At 45.1% G+C, this 12,331-nt stretch overlaps 1 protein-coding gene across 1 annotated transcript; it reads right to left on the bottom strand.

Annotated features, from left to right (window-relative positions):
• Window positions 1-6,650: 6,650 nt before the first annotated feature.
• Window positions 6,651-7,838, bottom strand: LOC146056576 (general transcription factor II-I repeat domain-containing protein 2B-like). Its single transcript, XM_083168410.1, has one exon. The coding sequence runs from the start codon at window positions 7,836-7,838 to the stop codon at window positions 6,651-6,653; it is 1,188 nt and encodes a 395-aa protein (XP_083024536.1).
• Window positions 7,839-12,331: the final 4,493 nt, after the last annotated feature.

The following is a 12,331-nucleotide window of genomic DNA, read 5'->3' as shown; positions in this document are numbered from 1 at the left end:
TAGAGGAGAGAAGAGGAAGGAAGAGGAAAAAAAAAATATATAAAAAGGGAAGAGAGGGAAAAAGTAAAATAGAAAGAGAACAATTGAAAATCCTAGGATAGTATCATGCATATGGCAGTTGTACATTGTCATGATTAAAAGATGTGCATAGTCGAGGGTGAATGGAGGTGCTGAGTCATCTTTATACTTGACACACTAATAGCCAGCTTTATTAGTTAATTCAGCCGTTATTAAGATTGTGTTGAACGTCAATAGCTGTGGCAAATCTAGAGGACGTCCATCTGCTCCACTTATTCAGGTATGAGGCGGGAGAGCCCCTAACTCTGTAGGTGAATCTCTCATGCCCGGAGACCTCATTCACCAAGGCTCTCCAATTATAGATATTTGGACACGTAACATCGAACCACTTCCTGGCGATAAGGACCTTAGCCAGACTTGTTAGACAGAGTACATATTTATATATTGCGGGCGATAAATTTTCTTCAAGGTCAAGGGCGAACATGCAGTATTTGGGATCAAAGGCTGGGATTGAGGGTTCAGTGATACCTATATCTGTCCAAACCGCTTCCCAGAATGCATAGATCTGTGGGCAGGACCAGAGCATGTGCCAGAAGTCAGCCGCAGGTGAGGTACATCTAGGGCACATGTCATCTGATCTAAGTCCAAACTGTCACACTCTATTTGTCCGATAAGGTAGCTGTATATAGCAGACACCTGGCCCTTTGTAGACAAGTTGTTAAGAAGGGTTTTAATTGGGGAGGTGGGGGGAGGGAGATTACTAAACTGGGCCTGAGCAGCATGTCTCAGCTGTAGGTATCGGAAGAAAAGCCTGTTTGACAGCTGGAATTCTTCAGACAGCTGTTGGAATGTTTTAATAGTTCCCTCCAGAAACAGCTGGGAAACAGATTTTAGACCCACCCCCATCCAAAAACCCTCAGACGAGAGTCTCCTAAATTCAGGGTAAGTTCTGTTATACCACAGAGGGGTCTCCACCTCCACACCACCCCAGCCGCACATCTTATGTGCTTGTCGCCACACCATTAGCGCCTGTCGAAAAAGAGGAGAAGTAGTAGGAGTGAAAGGACAGGAGAGAAGGAATTGAATTGGAGAAAGGCGGGACCCCACACACTCGGCATAGGCGCACTCAAAGGTAGACCCACATCGTCCCAGGATCCAGTCTGAGAGGTGCGCTAGTTGGGCTGCTATATAATATGCTTGGATATTTGGAAGACCCAGGCCTCCATCCACTCTTGATTTAGTTAGTGTTCTGAATGCAATTCTAGGTGGTCTATTCCCCCAAATAAAAGATGAGATTAGGCTATTTATACTCATAAAGGTATGCTTGGGTATATAAACCGGGGAATGTTGCAGCAAATATAGATACTTGGGGAGTATTGTCATTTTGGTGAGATTGACTCGTCCCATAACTATGAGGGGGAGTTTCCTCCATTGGTGAATACGCCCCTTAACTTCAGTAGTGACCGGGTCGATATTAAGCGATCTGAAGTCAGTCACCCTAGGGGTGACCCAGACCCCCAGATATTTGAATTTTAGGACCCACTGGAGGGGGGAGGAGGAAATCAGTTCATTTGGAATTATGCCTGAAATAGGAAGGATGCTAGATTTCCCCCAGTTTATCAGGAGGCCCGAGAACGCCCCAAATGTCTCTACAATTTCCAACATAGCCTGGAGGGAGGTTTCAGCGTCATTAAGAAAAAGGAGAGTATCGTCTGCATATAAGGCGACCACATCAGTCTGTCCCCCCAGGGGGATACCTTTAATCAGTGGGGATGTACGGAGCAAGATAGCCAATGGTTCTATAGCTAAGAGGGTGGGGGATAGAGGGCATCCCTGTCTAGTCCCTCTGTGAAGTGTAAATGCCGATGTCACGAACCCATTGACCAACATACGGGCCTTCGGGGAGGAATAGAGGAGACGGACCCAATTAATAAAAACAGGACCAAAAGCGAAACGCTGCAGGACCTCCCATAGGTAACCCCATTCAACGGAGTCGAAGGCTTTGGCCGCATCAAGTGACACTACCACCGCCCCCTCCCCGCAGTTCGTACCCCCCTGCAAATGACAAAAGAGCCGCCTAAGATTTCGGGTTGTGGACCGCCCTGGCATAAAGCCCGATTGGTCTTCGTGTATCACCGTGGTGATCACTGCGTTGAGTCTAATTGCTAGAATTTTTGCTAGTATCTTCACGTCTGTTTGGAGGAGTGAGATAGGGCGATAGGAATCTGGGAGGGTAGGGTCTTTTCCAGGTTTTGGGATCACCACTATTATTGCCTCTGACATAGATGGGGGGAGACCGCCACACCGTGTAAGATCGTTATATAACTGGAGGAGATAAGGGATGAAGTATTCCTTGTGTTTTTTGTACACCTCTATCGGGATGCCATCGCTACCGGGGGATTTTTTGTTTGGGAAAGAGGCAATAGCTGCCTCAACCTCCGAGGCTGTAATATCCGCTTCTGAGAGGTCAATAGAGTTCTGGGAGAGGGTGGGGATTGGGATCTGTGAGAGGTATTGGGTTAGTTGGATCGGGGTGTATGTCGCCCGAGACAAGTACAGCGAGGAATAGAATGACAAGAAGGTCTGAGCGATGTCAGGGGTGGTGAAGTATTCCATACCCCGAGGGTCGCAGATTTTTTGAACAGAGTTCATTGTCCTGTCATCTCGGGCTAGATATGCCAAGTAGGTGCCACTTACATCCGACTGGGAGTATCTAGCATGCGAGGAGAAGAGGAGGCTACGCTTGGACTTATCTAGTAGATAGTCAGTCCAAGCCTTACGTGCCCCATCCCACCTTTCCCTATCCCCAAGTAATCCTGACTCTAAATATGTGGCCTCACTCTGGGAGCATATTTTCTCCAGCTTCACTTCCTCCGCCCTACTAGCTTTTTTAATGGCTGCTATATTTTTTATAAGGGATCCCCGCATAACGGCTTTAAACGTGTCGTGTCGTATACCAGAGTCTGTACAGGAGACATTATTCTCCTGGAAATCTCTCCACTCCCCAACCAATCTCTCATCATCCACCATGAGGGTAAGCCAGAAGGGATTCAGTCTCCAAGTAGCAGCACCCTTTGGTGGCATAAGATCAAGAGTAATCACTATAGGAGAGTGGTCTGATATCCCTCTTTGTAGGTATTCAATTGCCATCGTTTTATGTATAAGGTCTGGAGAGACAAGTGCCAGGTCTATTCTGGAGAATGCCTGATGTCCCGCTGAGTAGCAGGAGAATTGTGTTTGCTTTGGGTGTCTATATCTCCAAGCATCGACCAGATTGAGTTTTGCAAACGGGGTAGGGGAAGGGGCAGAGGGGAGTGCAGGGCGCTCCGAGCCTGATAGTTTGTCCAAGTGTTTATCTAAAATATTATTGAAGTCCCCTATACAGACAATTGGAGCTGATGGGAAAGAGGCCAAAAACGTTACCGCCTTCCTGAGCACCTCATTACTATAGGGGGGGGGGATATATACAGCAAGTATGTTCATAAGGGTATGGTTTATGTGTGCCCTAAGGAAAATATATCTACCATATTGGTCTATTTGGTGGTGAGTGAGGTGAAAATTAATGGTTTTCTTGACCAAAATAGATACGCCTCTAGCATTGGGCGAAAAAGTGGAGTGGAACATGTGGCCCACCCAGGGTTTTTTAAGGGACATGGATCTAGTTCCTACCAAGTGGGTTTCCGATAGGCACACTATGTCTGCCCCGTGTTTTTTAATCTCTGAGAGGACCAGGGAACGCTTGATGCGGTCATTAAGTCCACGGACGTTCCAGCCGAGTATGCGGAGCCCCGATAAAGGTTGAGACTGAGACATTTGTAGTGTAGAGCAGATGTAATAAAAGGATGAAGAAAGACATAGATGTTAGCTAGAAAAGAAGATGAGTTTTTTCGGGCCATAAGGATATGGAAGAGGGAATACACCCATAGTCTAAGTCCCTTTGCTTTAAATGTCGTTAATGCTAGTGTATCTTTTGTGAGAATCGTCAACACCCGACGTCTATACCTGCACATATATTCATTTTTGCAAGCACATCTTAGTAGAATTGTATAGATTGCCATTTTACATTTTAAAATAAATAATGGGGAAAAGAAAAAGGGAAGGAGAAAGAGTACAGGGAGAAAAAACAACCCCAACATCCCAGCCCACCCGGTATACCTATCGAACATTAGATATACTTTGGATCCCTAGTAACCTAAACAGATAACCTAACTAACAGATAACTATAAAAAGAGAGAAGACGAGAGAAGAAAAAAACCCTCGGGGTATAGAGACCAGCGGTCACCTATCTGTTAACTATTTCCTAGCATTAAGCTCCATTTGGGAACACATTTCCTGTATGAGGATTAGATTTAGAAAAAAAAAAAAGATTAGATAGCCTGAGTTGCTTGCATAAAACACAATTAAGCATTGATATGACAGAAGTCCACCTCTTAGAGAAAACAGAACATTTATGCTCACATGTGGAAGGTCAGTCAGAGCGTTATGGCCTACGATCAAGCCAGTGTTCAGCCTCTTGTGGAGTGTTAAAGAAGTGAGAGTCTCCATCCAATACTACCCGCAGACGCGCCGGGAAGAGCATGGAGTATTGGATCTGGCGGTCTCGGAGTTTTCTCTTGACCTGGAGAAACTGGGCTCTTGTCTTCTGGATGTCCGCGGCGAAATCTGGATACGCTGCCACAACTTGGTTGTCAAACTTTAGGGGACCCTGTACACGGGCAAGACGGAGGACGGCATCTCTGTCCCTGTAGTGCAAGAAGCGGGCGATGAATGTACGTGGGGGTGCACCCGGAGGTGGGGCCCTAGCAGGAAGACGATGGGCCCTTTCAACCGCGAAGTGTTGACTAAAGTCTCCATCTGGAAACAGGTCCCGGAGCCACCTCTCGAGGAACTTCTCAGGGGCAGAACCCTCCGCTCTCTCGGGGAGGCCCACAAAGCGTACATTGTTGCGACGCAGCCGCCCCTCCATATCCGAGAGCTTAGACTTGACAGCTGACATCTGTGTGGTTAAGTCAGCGACCGCAGTCTTAAGGGGGTTGGTTGTATCTTCCAGGTCAGATATGTGATGTTCCGCTTCTCCCACTCTCTCTCTTATTTTTTGCATATCATGACGAATGAGGGAAATGTCTGACTGCACCTGGCCAATCTTATCGGTGACTCTCTGTTCAGACGCCGATATGGCCAGTATCTGTTGCGTGGATTGGGCAGGATTCTCAGGAGGCGGTGGTTCATCTTCTGCCTGTGAAGGTGGAGGGGGGTTAGGGGTCTGGGGGGGCTGAGCTGAGGATGAGGCTTGGGAAGGGCGGGCATATTTTTCCAGTTTAGCCGCAGCTGTTGCAGCAGTAGATTTCCCCATTGCTGCTGGGATGTCTGGAGCGTGGAATGTAATTTCTTAGAAGACCAGCAGGGGGAGCAAGCTGTGTAGACAATTGGGAGTACCCCGTGCCTCCAAAATGGCTCCTCTTGAAAAAAGAGAAATAATGGGGAGGGTGAAAAAAAAAGCCAGGAGTATCAGGCCCAGTCTCAGGTGTATAGGGCTTAGGACCTGGAGTGTATACAGGGCTCCCAGACAGATAAAAGTGTCCAAGGCAGAGGTTTAGGAGAGGTGTTGGTTCTGGAGGTTAGGGTAGGGCATTGGGTATGTTTCAGCCAGAGGAAGGGATCTGGGGTGAGGGATAGGGGGAGGATGCCGCCTCTGTGTCCTACCCCGCTTCCTCCCGTATCGTCTCTAAGCTGTCCAGTGGCACTGGCAGGCTCACCTGTCTCTCCGCCGATTCTCCTTAGGGAGCCGCCACCTCCCGCGGGGTGTTGAAATGGAGGGCGGCTAGCTCCCACGTCCAGCCGGCCGCTCCAGGCTGTGTACGCCGAGCGGGGGGACGGAGCTGCGGACGCACGTCACACCCGCTCTCCGGGTTCTGTGCAGAGCAGTCAGGCGGGGAGATGGGGCGAGTCTCACCCTGCCGCTGTTGTTTGTGGACGTCGGGAGGGGAAGAGGGTCCCGTCGCAGGCACTGAGTGTGTCAGGATGCAAGATGGCGGGTCGTGCCTCGCGGTGAGTGTCCGAGGCTGCACTGAGATCAGGTGCAGGAGTTCTTTTGGAGCCTTCAAGCTGGCACAAACGAAGTCTCTATGCAGCGGTGGGGCTCTGTGCTTGGTTTGGGGCAACCCAGGCGTGTATAGGGTGCAGGAATAAGGATTTTTAAGAGGATTATTAGGGAGCTCACGGAGTCAGCGTCTACTCACATGCCCGGCCAAGCCACGCCCCCTATCAACCACCAGATTTATATAAAGAGCAAAAAAGTCCCAATAACATTTCAAACAAAGACCAGGCAGTAATCAGGGCTACGAGCACCAAACATAGAAAGGCATAGATGCCTATTGTGCATAAGGATCAGAGTAGCTAAAATAAATGATAGCACACACACAGGATGCCAGTACTAAAAGACAACGAGGGTACACCAGGCAGTTACCAAGTGAACAACTTGTAAAGTGCAGGGGAGCTTTAGGAGCACCGGTGAGTAGGTGTGGGGTGCCTATGGTCTCCCAGGCAGGATAATTTTTCAAATTTTCGGTGAAGTTCACTTACCCTGCGTCCACAGAAGCTCGGTCATGCCACGTCCCCTGCTGTCCTTTTTCTTAGTGAGACTTCTGACAGTCCTTGTTATCAATCATTTTTTTAAATTCTGGGTCATATGCGGTTGTCGCTACTCGCAGTAATTCTCTTACATGTGTATCTGTTAGAACAGATCTATGCTTTGATTTAACTTGTTTTAGTGTAGAAAAAAAAGACTCACAAAGGTAAGTAGAACCAAACATTGATAAAAGTCTGAGTGCTGCACATTTGACATTGGGGTATTTCTCCATTGGTACAGTTCTCCAGAACTCAATTGTTCCATCTTTCAGGACAGATTTAAGTCGGTCATCCTCATAAAATTCAAGCATCTCAATCTGTGTACTTGCTTCATCTGTGACTAAAGGGGCTTTCAAAGTGTTGGCATCCGTATTGAAAGGGTCAACTAGGAATCTAATCTGAGGTTTTTTCAGCTGTAGATCATGGAATCTTTCCAGAAAGCTGTCTTTAAGTTCTTCAGTCAATATTGCATACCGTGCTGTGCTACTTTTTAAGATATCAGGTACTTGTTCACTTTCCTTTAACAGTAAAGGAAAATGTGTTAGATCTCCCTTTTGAAGTTGAGTATTGAACAAATTGAGTGTGCTGATAAAAGAAAATATACTTTGCACCATGTCAGGCAGTATCTTGAATTTCCCTTGAAGATCCAGGTTGAGTCTGTCGAGATGCCGCAGCATGTCCACAAGAAATGCCAGGTCTAAAACCCATTGTGGATCTGACAGCTCAGGGTATTCCTTTCCTTTTGCTTCCATAAAAATCTTCACAGGGTTCAAAAGTTCCAAAAAACGAGATAAGACTTTACCTTTTGAAAGCCACCTTACGGTACAGTAAAGTGGCAGGTCGCCTGGAAGACCTTGGTCAAGCTCAGCAATGAGATTCCTAAATTGTCTGTGATTGAGAGCATGTGTGCGAATAAAATTGACTATTTTTAGGACAGGATCCATTACGTGATCCAAATGTAACTTTTTAGATACCAGTTGCTCCCGATGGATGATGCAGTGAAACGTCCAGAAGTCAGGGAACTGTTTGTCAGCCCGGCACAGTCCCACAAGGCCATTCACAGATCCAACCATGGATGGTGCCCCATCAGTTGCCATTGCTGTAAGCTTTGATATAGGCAACTTTGATTTTGCCATAACATCCATCAGTGTTTCTTTCACATCAATGCCCCGGGTTCGGTCTTTTAAAGGCATTATATCAAGGAGTTCTTCCTTGATTACACAATCCTTTGAAACAGTCCGTACAAATATTGCCAATTGAGATTTGTCCTGGACATCACAAGACTCGTCTAGTGCAATGCTGAGGTATTCACATTTTTGAAGATCAGAAGTTAATTGAGATTCAACAGAAACATTTATGTCTGATATTCTATGCTCAACTGTATGTCGTGAGAGTTGTAGGTCTGAAACCATTTTTTTCAGAGCTATATTTTCTGGGCACAGGATGGACACTACATCTGTGAGACATTTTTTAACAAATTCACCTTCATTATAAGGTTTTTTTGCACGGGCAATATTCCAAGCAACTTTATAAGAGGCATGTGTAACTGTCTCAGAATGTTTGGAAAATTTCTGGAACACTTGTGTTTGTTTTGCAATTTGACCCTTCAAAGTTTTTACCTTGTGAGATCGTAGTTCAGTACCTATAGGGAATTCCTCGTCCATTTTAGCATGATGTGTGCTAAAATGACGTTGAAGATTTGAACACTTGAAGTGTGTTAGTGCAGTCTGGCATATCAGACAGAGGGGTTTGCCTTTGTGATCTATGAAAAAATACAAGTTTTCCCATTCCGTTAAGAATGTTCTGTGTTCATCCTCGTATTTACGTTTATTTTGGGTTTTCTTTTCCATGTTTAAAGATGCTTGGAATATTCTGCAATTTCATAGAAAATAAAATACATTCATACGCTATCAAAAATGTTTAAATTAGGTCTGCAGACTATTATCAATCTATCATGTATATGGCACAAGTTCACTATTGCACACAAAAAACAATCCACATAAAAGCACAGCAGCCTACCAAAGAATCTTAGCATGTATAAAGCTGTACATCAGGTTTGAGAGGCAGGTAACCTGGTGGGGTATAAGGGCCAAATGCCAGTAAGGGCACTGTGCCGCAATGGCAGGCCCTTACAGTAACCTGGGTAAATGTCCTTTATGCCTTGGGCTACACAGCGACAACAAGCAACGGTGGCTACACCATTGACATCACTAGCTTTTCTTAATTTGTTTATAGTCAACATTGCTAAGCTATACTGTCACATAGTTCATTTTCACAGAGCAAAATGCATACTATGATAACAATTTCAAAATGCAATTAATAAAAAATAGGCTGTAGGTCAGAAATGGTGACCGTATACATTACAAAGAGAGAGAGAGAGAGTTTTTACATGTCGACGATTTTTCTGCAAACATGAAATCTGTTTTACATTCTGTTTAAAATTAGTGCCCCTTATCCTTATTACTTAAATACCAAGAAACGAAACAGCTCCTAGACACCCACCTACTGGAACAGGCCAAAAAAGACGTACTCTACACAAAACAAAAATTCTTTAGGTGGGGTAATAAAACAGGCAAACTGCTGGCCAACATGTCCAGACCTAAACATAAACGCACATATGTCACGGCAATACGCAACCCACAGTCCGGACAACTATCTACCAACACCCCTGACATACTCGCAGAATTTGAAAGATACTTCATAACATTGTATAGAGACCACACAACAGACACAGCAAACCAAGCAGATTTATTTCACCAATTACACCTCCCAAAGCTAACCCCATCACAAAGCGACATACTAACAGAACCTATACACCTAGAGGAGGTTTTAAAGGCAATCACTTCTTCTCATCTGGGAAAATCCCCTGGCCCAGACGGCCTATCAAATGAATACTTTAAACTCCTTCAACACCAACTAGCCCCGGCACTCACGGACCTGTTTAACAACCTCCTCACACACCATACCCTTTTCCCACATCTAACAAACACGACCACCATATTGTTACCCAAACCACAAAAAGATCCTCAATTAGTAGAGTCCTACAGGCCCATTAGTCTAATAAACACAGACATAAAATTACTAGCCAAAATCATAGCGGATAGGATGCAAACGGTACTCCCTGATCTTCTCACGCCAACACAACTAGGATTTATCCGTGGAAGACACTCAGTGAAAGGCATAAGAACAGCCATAGCAGCGGTAGCATCATCTTCCCTAACCAACACTCATACCAATATTCTACTAAGCCTCGACACCATAAAAGCTTTTGACACAGTGCTATGGCCCCACCTTTTCCAAACTTTAGAACACAGAGGCTTCAACACAACACTGATAGACTTTATTAAGTATCTATATAAATCCCCCACAACTAGAATCATGGTAAACGGTACCCTTGGCGACCCAATAGAGATGCAGAGGGGCACCCGCCAGGGTTGCCCTTTATCGCCCCTGTTATTCAATTTAGCTCTGGACCCATTTCTACGCCTCCTAGAAGCCGACACCATCTTCAAGGGCATAGCAATCGGATCCAGGGTTGTGAAGCTCACCGCATTTGCGGATGACATCCTACTATATATTTCCAACCCGACGGAGTCTCTCCATCACATTATACATCTATTCAATCACTTCAAAGAAATATCGGGCTTCGCAATCAACATGCAAAAATCCAAGGCACTTTCCCTGGCATCGCACCCTCTACCCACTGACTTCACTAAAAGTGTACCATTTGCTTGGGCCACTAATTCATTTACTTATTTAGGCACACAAATCCCCAGACATCTAGGACAACTCTATAAATTAAACTACGCCCCCATATTCCAACAGATCTACGAAGAGCTAAAAAACTGGAAAAACCTACCCATCTCCTACATCGGGAGAATAAACCTAATCAAAATGGTAACTTTCCCACGAATAATGTACCTCCTGCAGGGATTGCCCTTGTATATCTCCCCAAAAGACATTAAAATCTTCAATAAAAACGTCAGAGAGTTTATATGGAACAGTGGCAGACCCAAAATAGGCCTAATAAAGCTACAACAGCCCAAATGGAATGGTGGCTTGGGCCTACCGGATATTAGGCAATACAATAAAGCCACAATGTTCCGCTACCTTTCAGACTGGTTAGCAGGGACAGAACATTATACGTGCACTTCCCTGGAAAGAAAGATGGTACCGGGAAAATGCCTGCTGTCATTCCTACACCTCCATGACCAGGAGGTCCCCAAACAGTCACAAGAAAACCCCCTGATATGGAGTACAAAAAAAACATGGCACTGGATCAGAAGCCAAGCAGGCCTAAATTCCCACAAATCAATACATCTTCCATTCATAAATAATACAGATTTCCAGGAAGGGGCAGCCACATACCCATTCAATATATGGAGGGTGGGGGGAGTCACAGGCATTGGATCATTGATCGACAGAACAGCGCGTAGACCTTTAACCTTTTCAGAGGCGACAGAAAAATTCCCATGCCTAACGGGACACCCTCTGGCCTTCCTACAAGCCCAACATTATACTTCCACGGTAGTTCGTAACTTCTCAGACAAAGACTGGAACAACACCATAGATACACTCCTACTACAACCACCCCTAGAGAAAAAAGCCATATCCTGTTATTATCAACACTTCCAAATCATTCTAGACTATACAACCAGCAAACAAGGCATAGCCCAATGGACACAAAAATTCCCACAATACGACACAGATGACCTAATGAAATTCCTCCTAAAATCCTGCAAAACATTACCCTCAGCTTCGTATGTCGAGATGTTCCTTAACATATATCACAGAGCCTACCTGTCACCCCACCGGAGCCACTTAATGGGCAGAACAAATTCGAGCGCTTGCTATAGATGTGGGGAACTTGAGGCAGACCTTTACCACTGCTTCTGGTCATGCCCAATGGTCAGAAGCTTTTGGCTCCAAGTAAAAAGATATGCAGAAACACACCTAGTAAACTACGTCCCATTCGTAGACGACTGGGCAGTGTTAGGCGTAATCCCCTCAGACCTAAGAGTAACAAAAGGCTGCAGAGACCTATTGCTGGCCATTAGTGCAGCCGCAAGGAAAACCATACTACAGGAATGGACTTCAACGTCCTCCCCAACCTTCCCCTTATTTAAACATAAACTTTTCCATCTTTTTAGAATGGATTGGGTCGAGACCACTTTAAATAAAGAATCCAAGGTCAAAAAATTCTTCTCAATGTGGGAAAGCTACATAGCAACACTATCCCTAGAAGTGAGGCAACAAATTCACAAGAGTCTAAAGGACACATCCTGGTACCTGTTACGTACAATAGCCGAGGATCACCCTGTGACTGTGACATAGCTCCCCCACTTTGACATTTTTTCTTCTTTATTTAATTTTTATTTTATCCACTACTCACACTATTTTCCCTTTCGGGGGTCGGCGAGGGCGGGGGGGGGGGGAGGCGAGAGAGAGAGGAGCACACCTTTTTGATTTTACAGGTCCGCATCCGGACTTCTTCCGATTTTTGAATTTTTTTTTTTTTTTTTTAAATTCTTTTTATTGCGTAATGCATTGCAACATTTACATATCTAGACATTGCAGTAATTACAAATTAGTCATACAGTATTACAAGTAAATTTCAAACAATTACATTGCTTTGTTATTTAACAATATCCAAAATCTGAAAATTCGAGAATTCAAGAATGTCCTC

The sequence above is a fragment of the Crinia signifera genome, unplaced genomic scaffold, assembly GCF_055691185.1.
Source record: "Crinia signifera unplaced genomic scaffold, ASM5569118v1 HAP2_SCAFFOLD_829, whole genome shotgun sequence".
Classification (NCBI taxonomy): Eukaryota; Metazoa; Chordata; class Amphibia; order Anura; family Myobatrachidae; genus Crinia; species Crinia signifera.
This window is presented reverse-complemented; position numbering and strand designations above follow the sequence as displayed.

Coding starts and splice junctions, on each gene's coding strand:
- LOC146056576 (XM_083168410.1), bottom strand. CDS start 7,838: ATGCCTTTAAAAGACCGAACCCGGGGCATTGATGTGAAAGAAACACTG.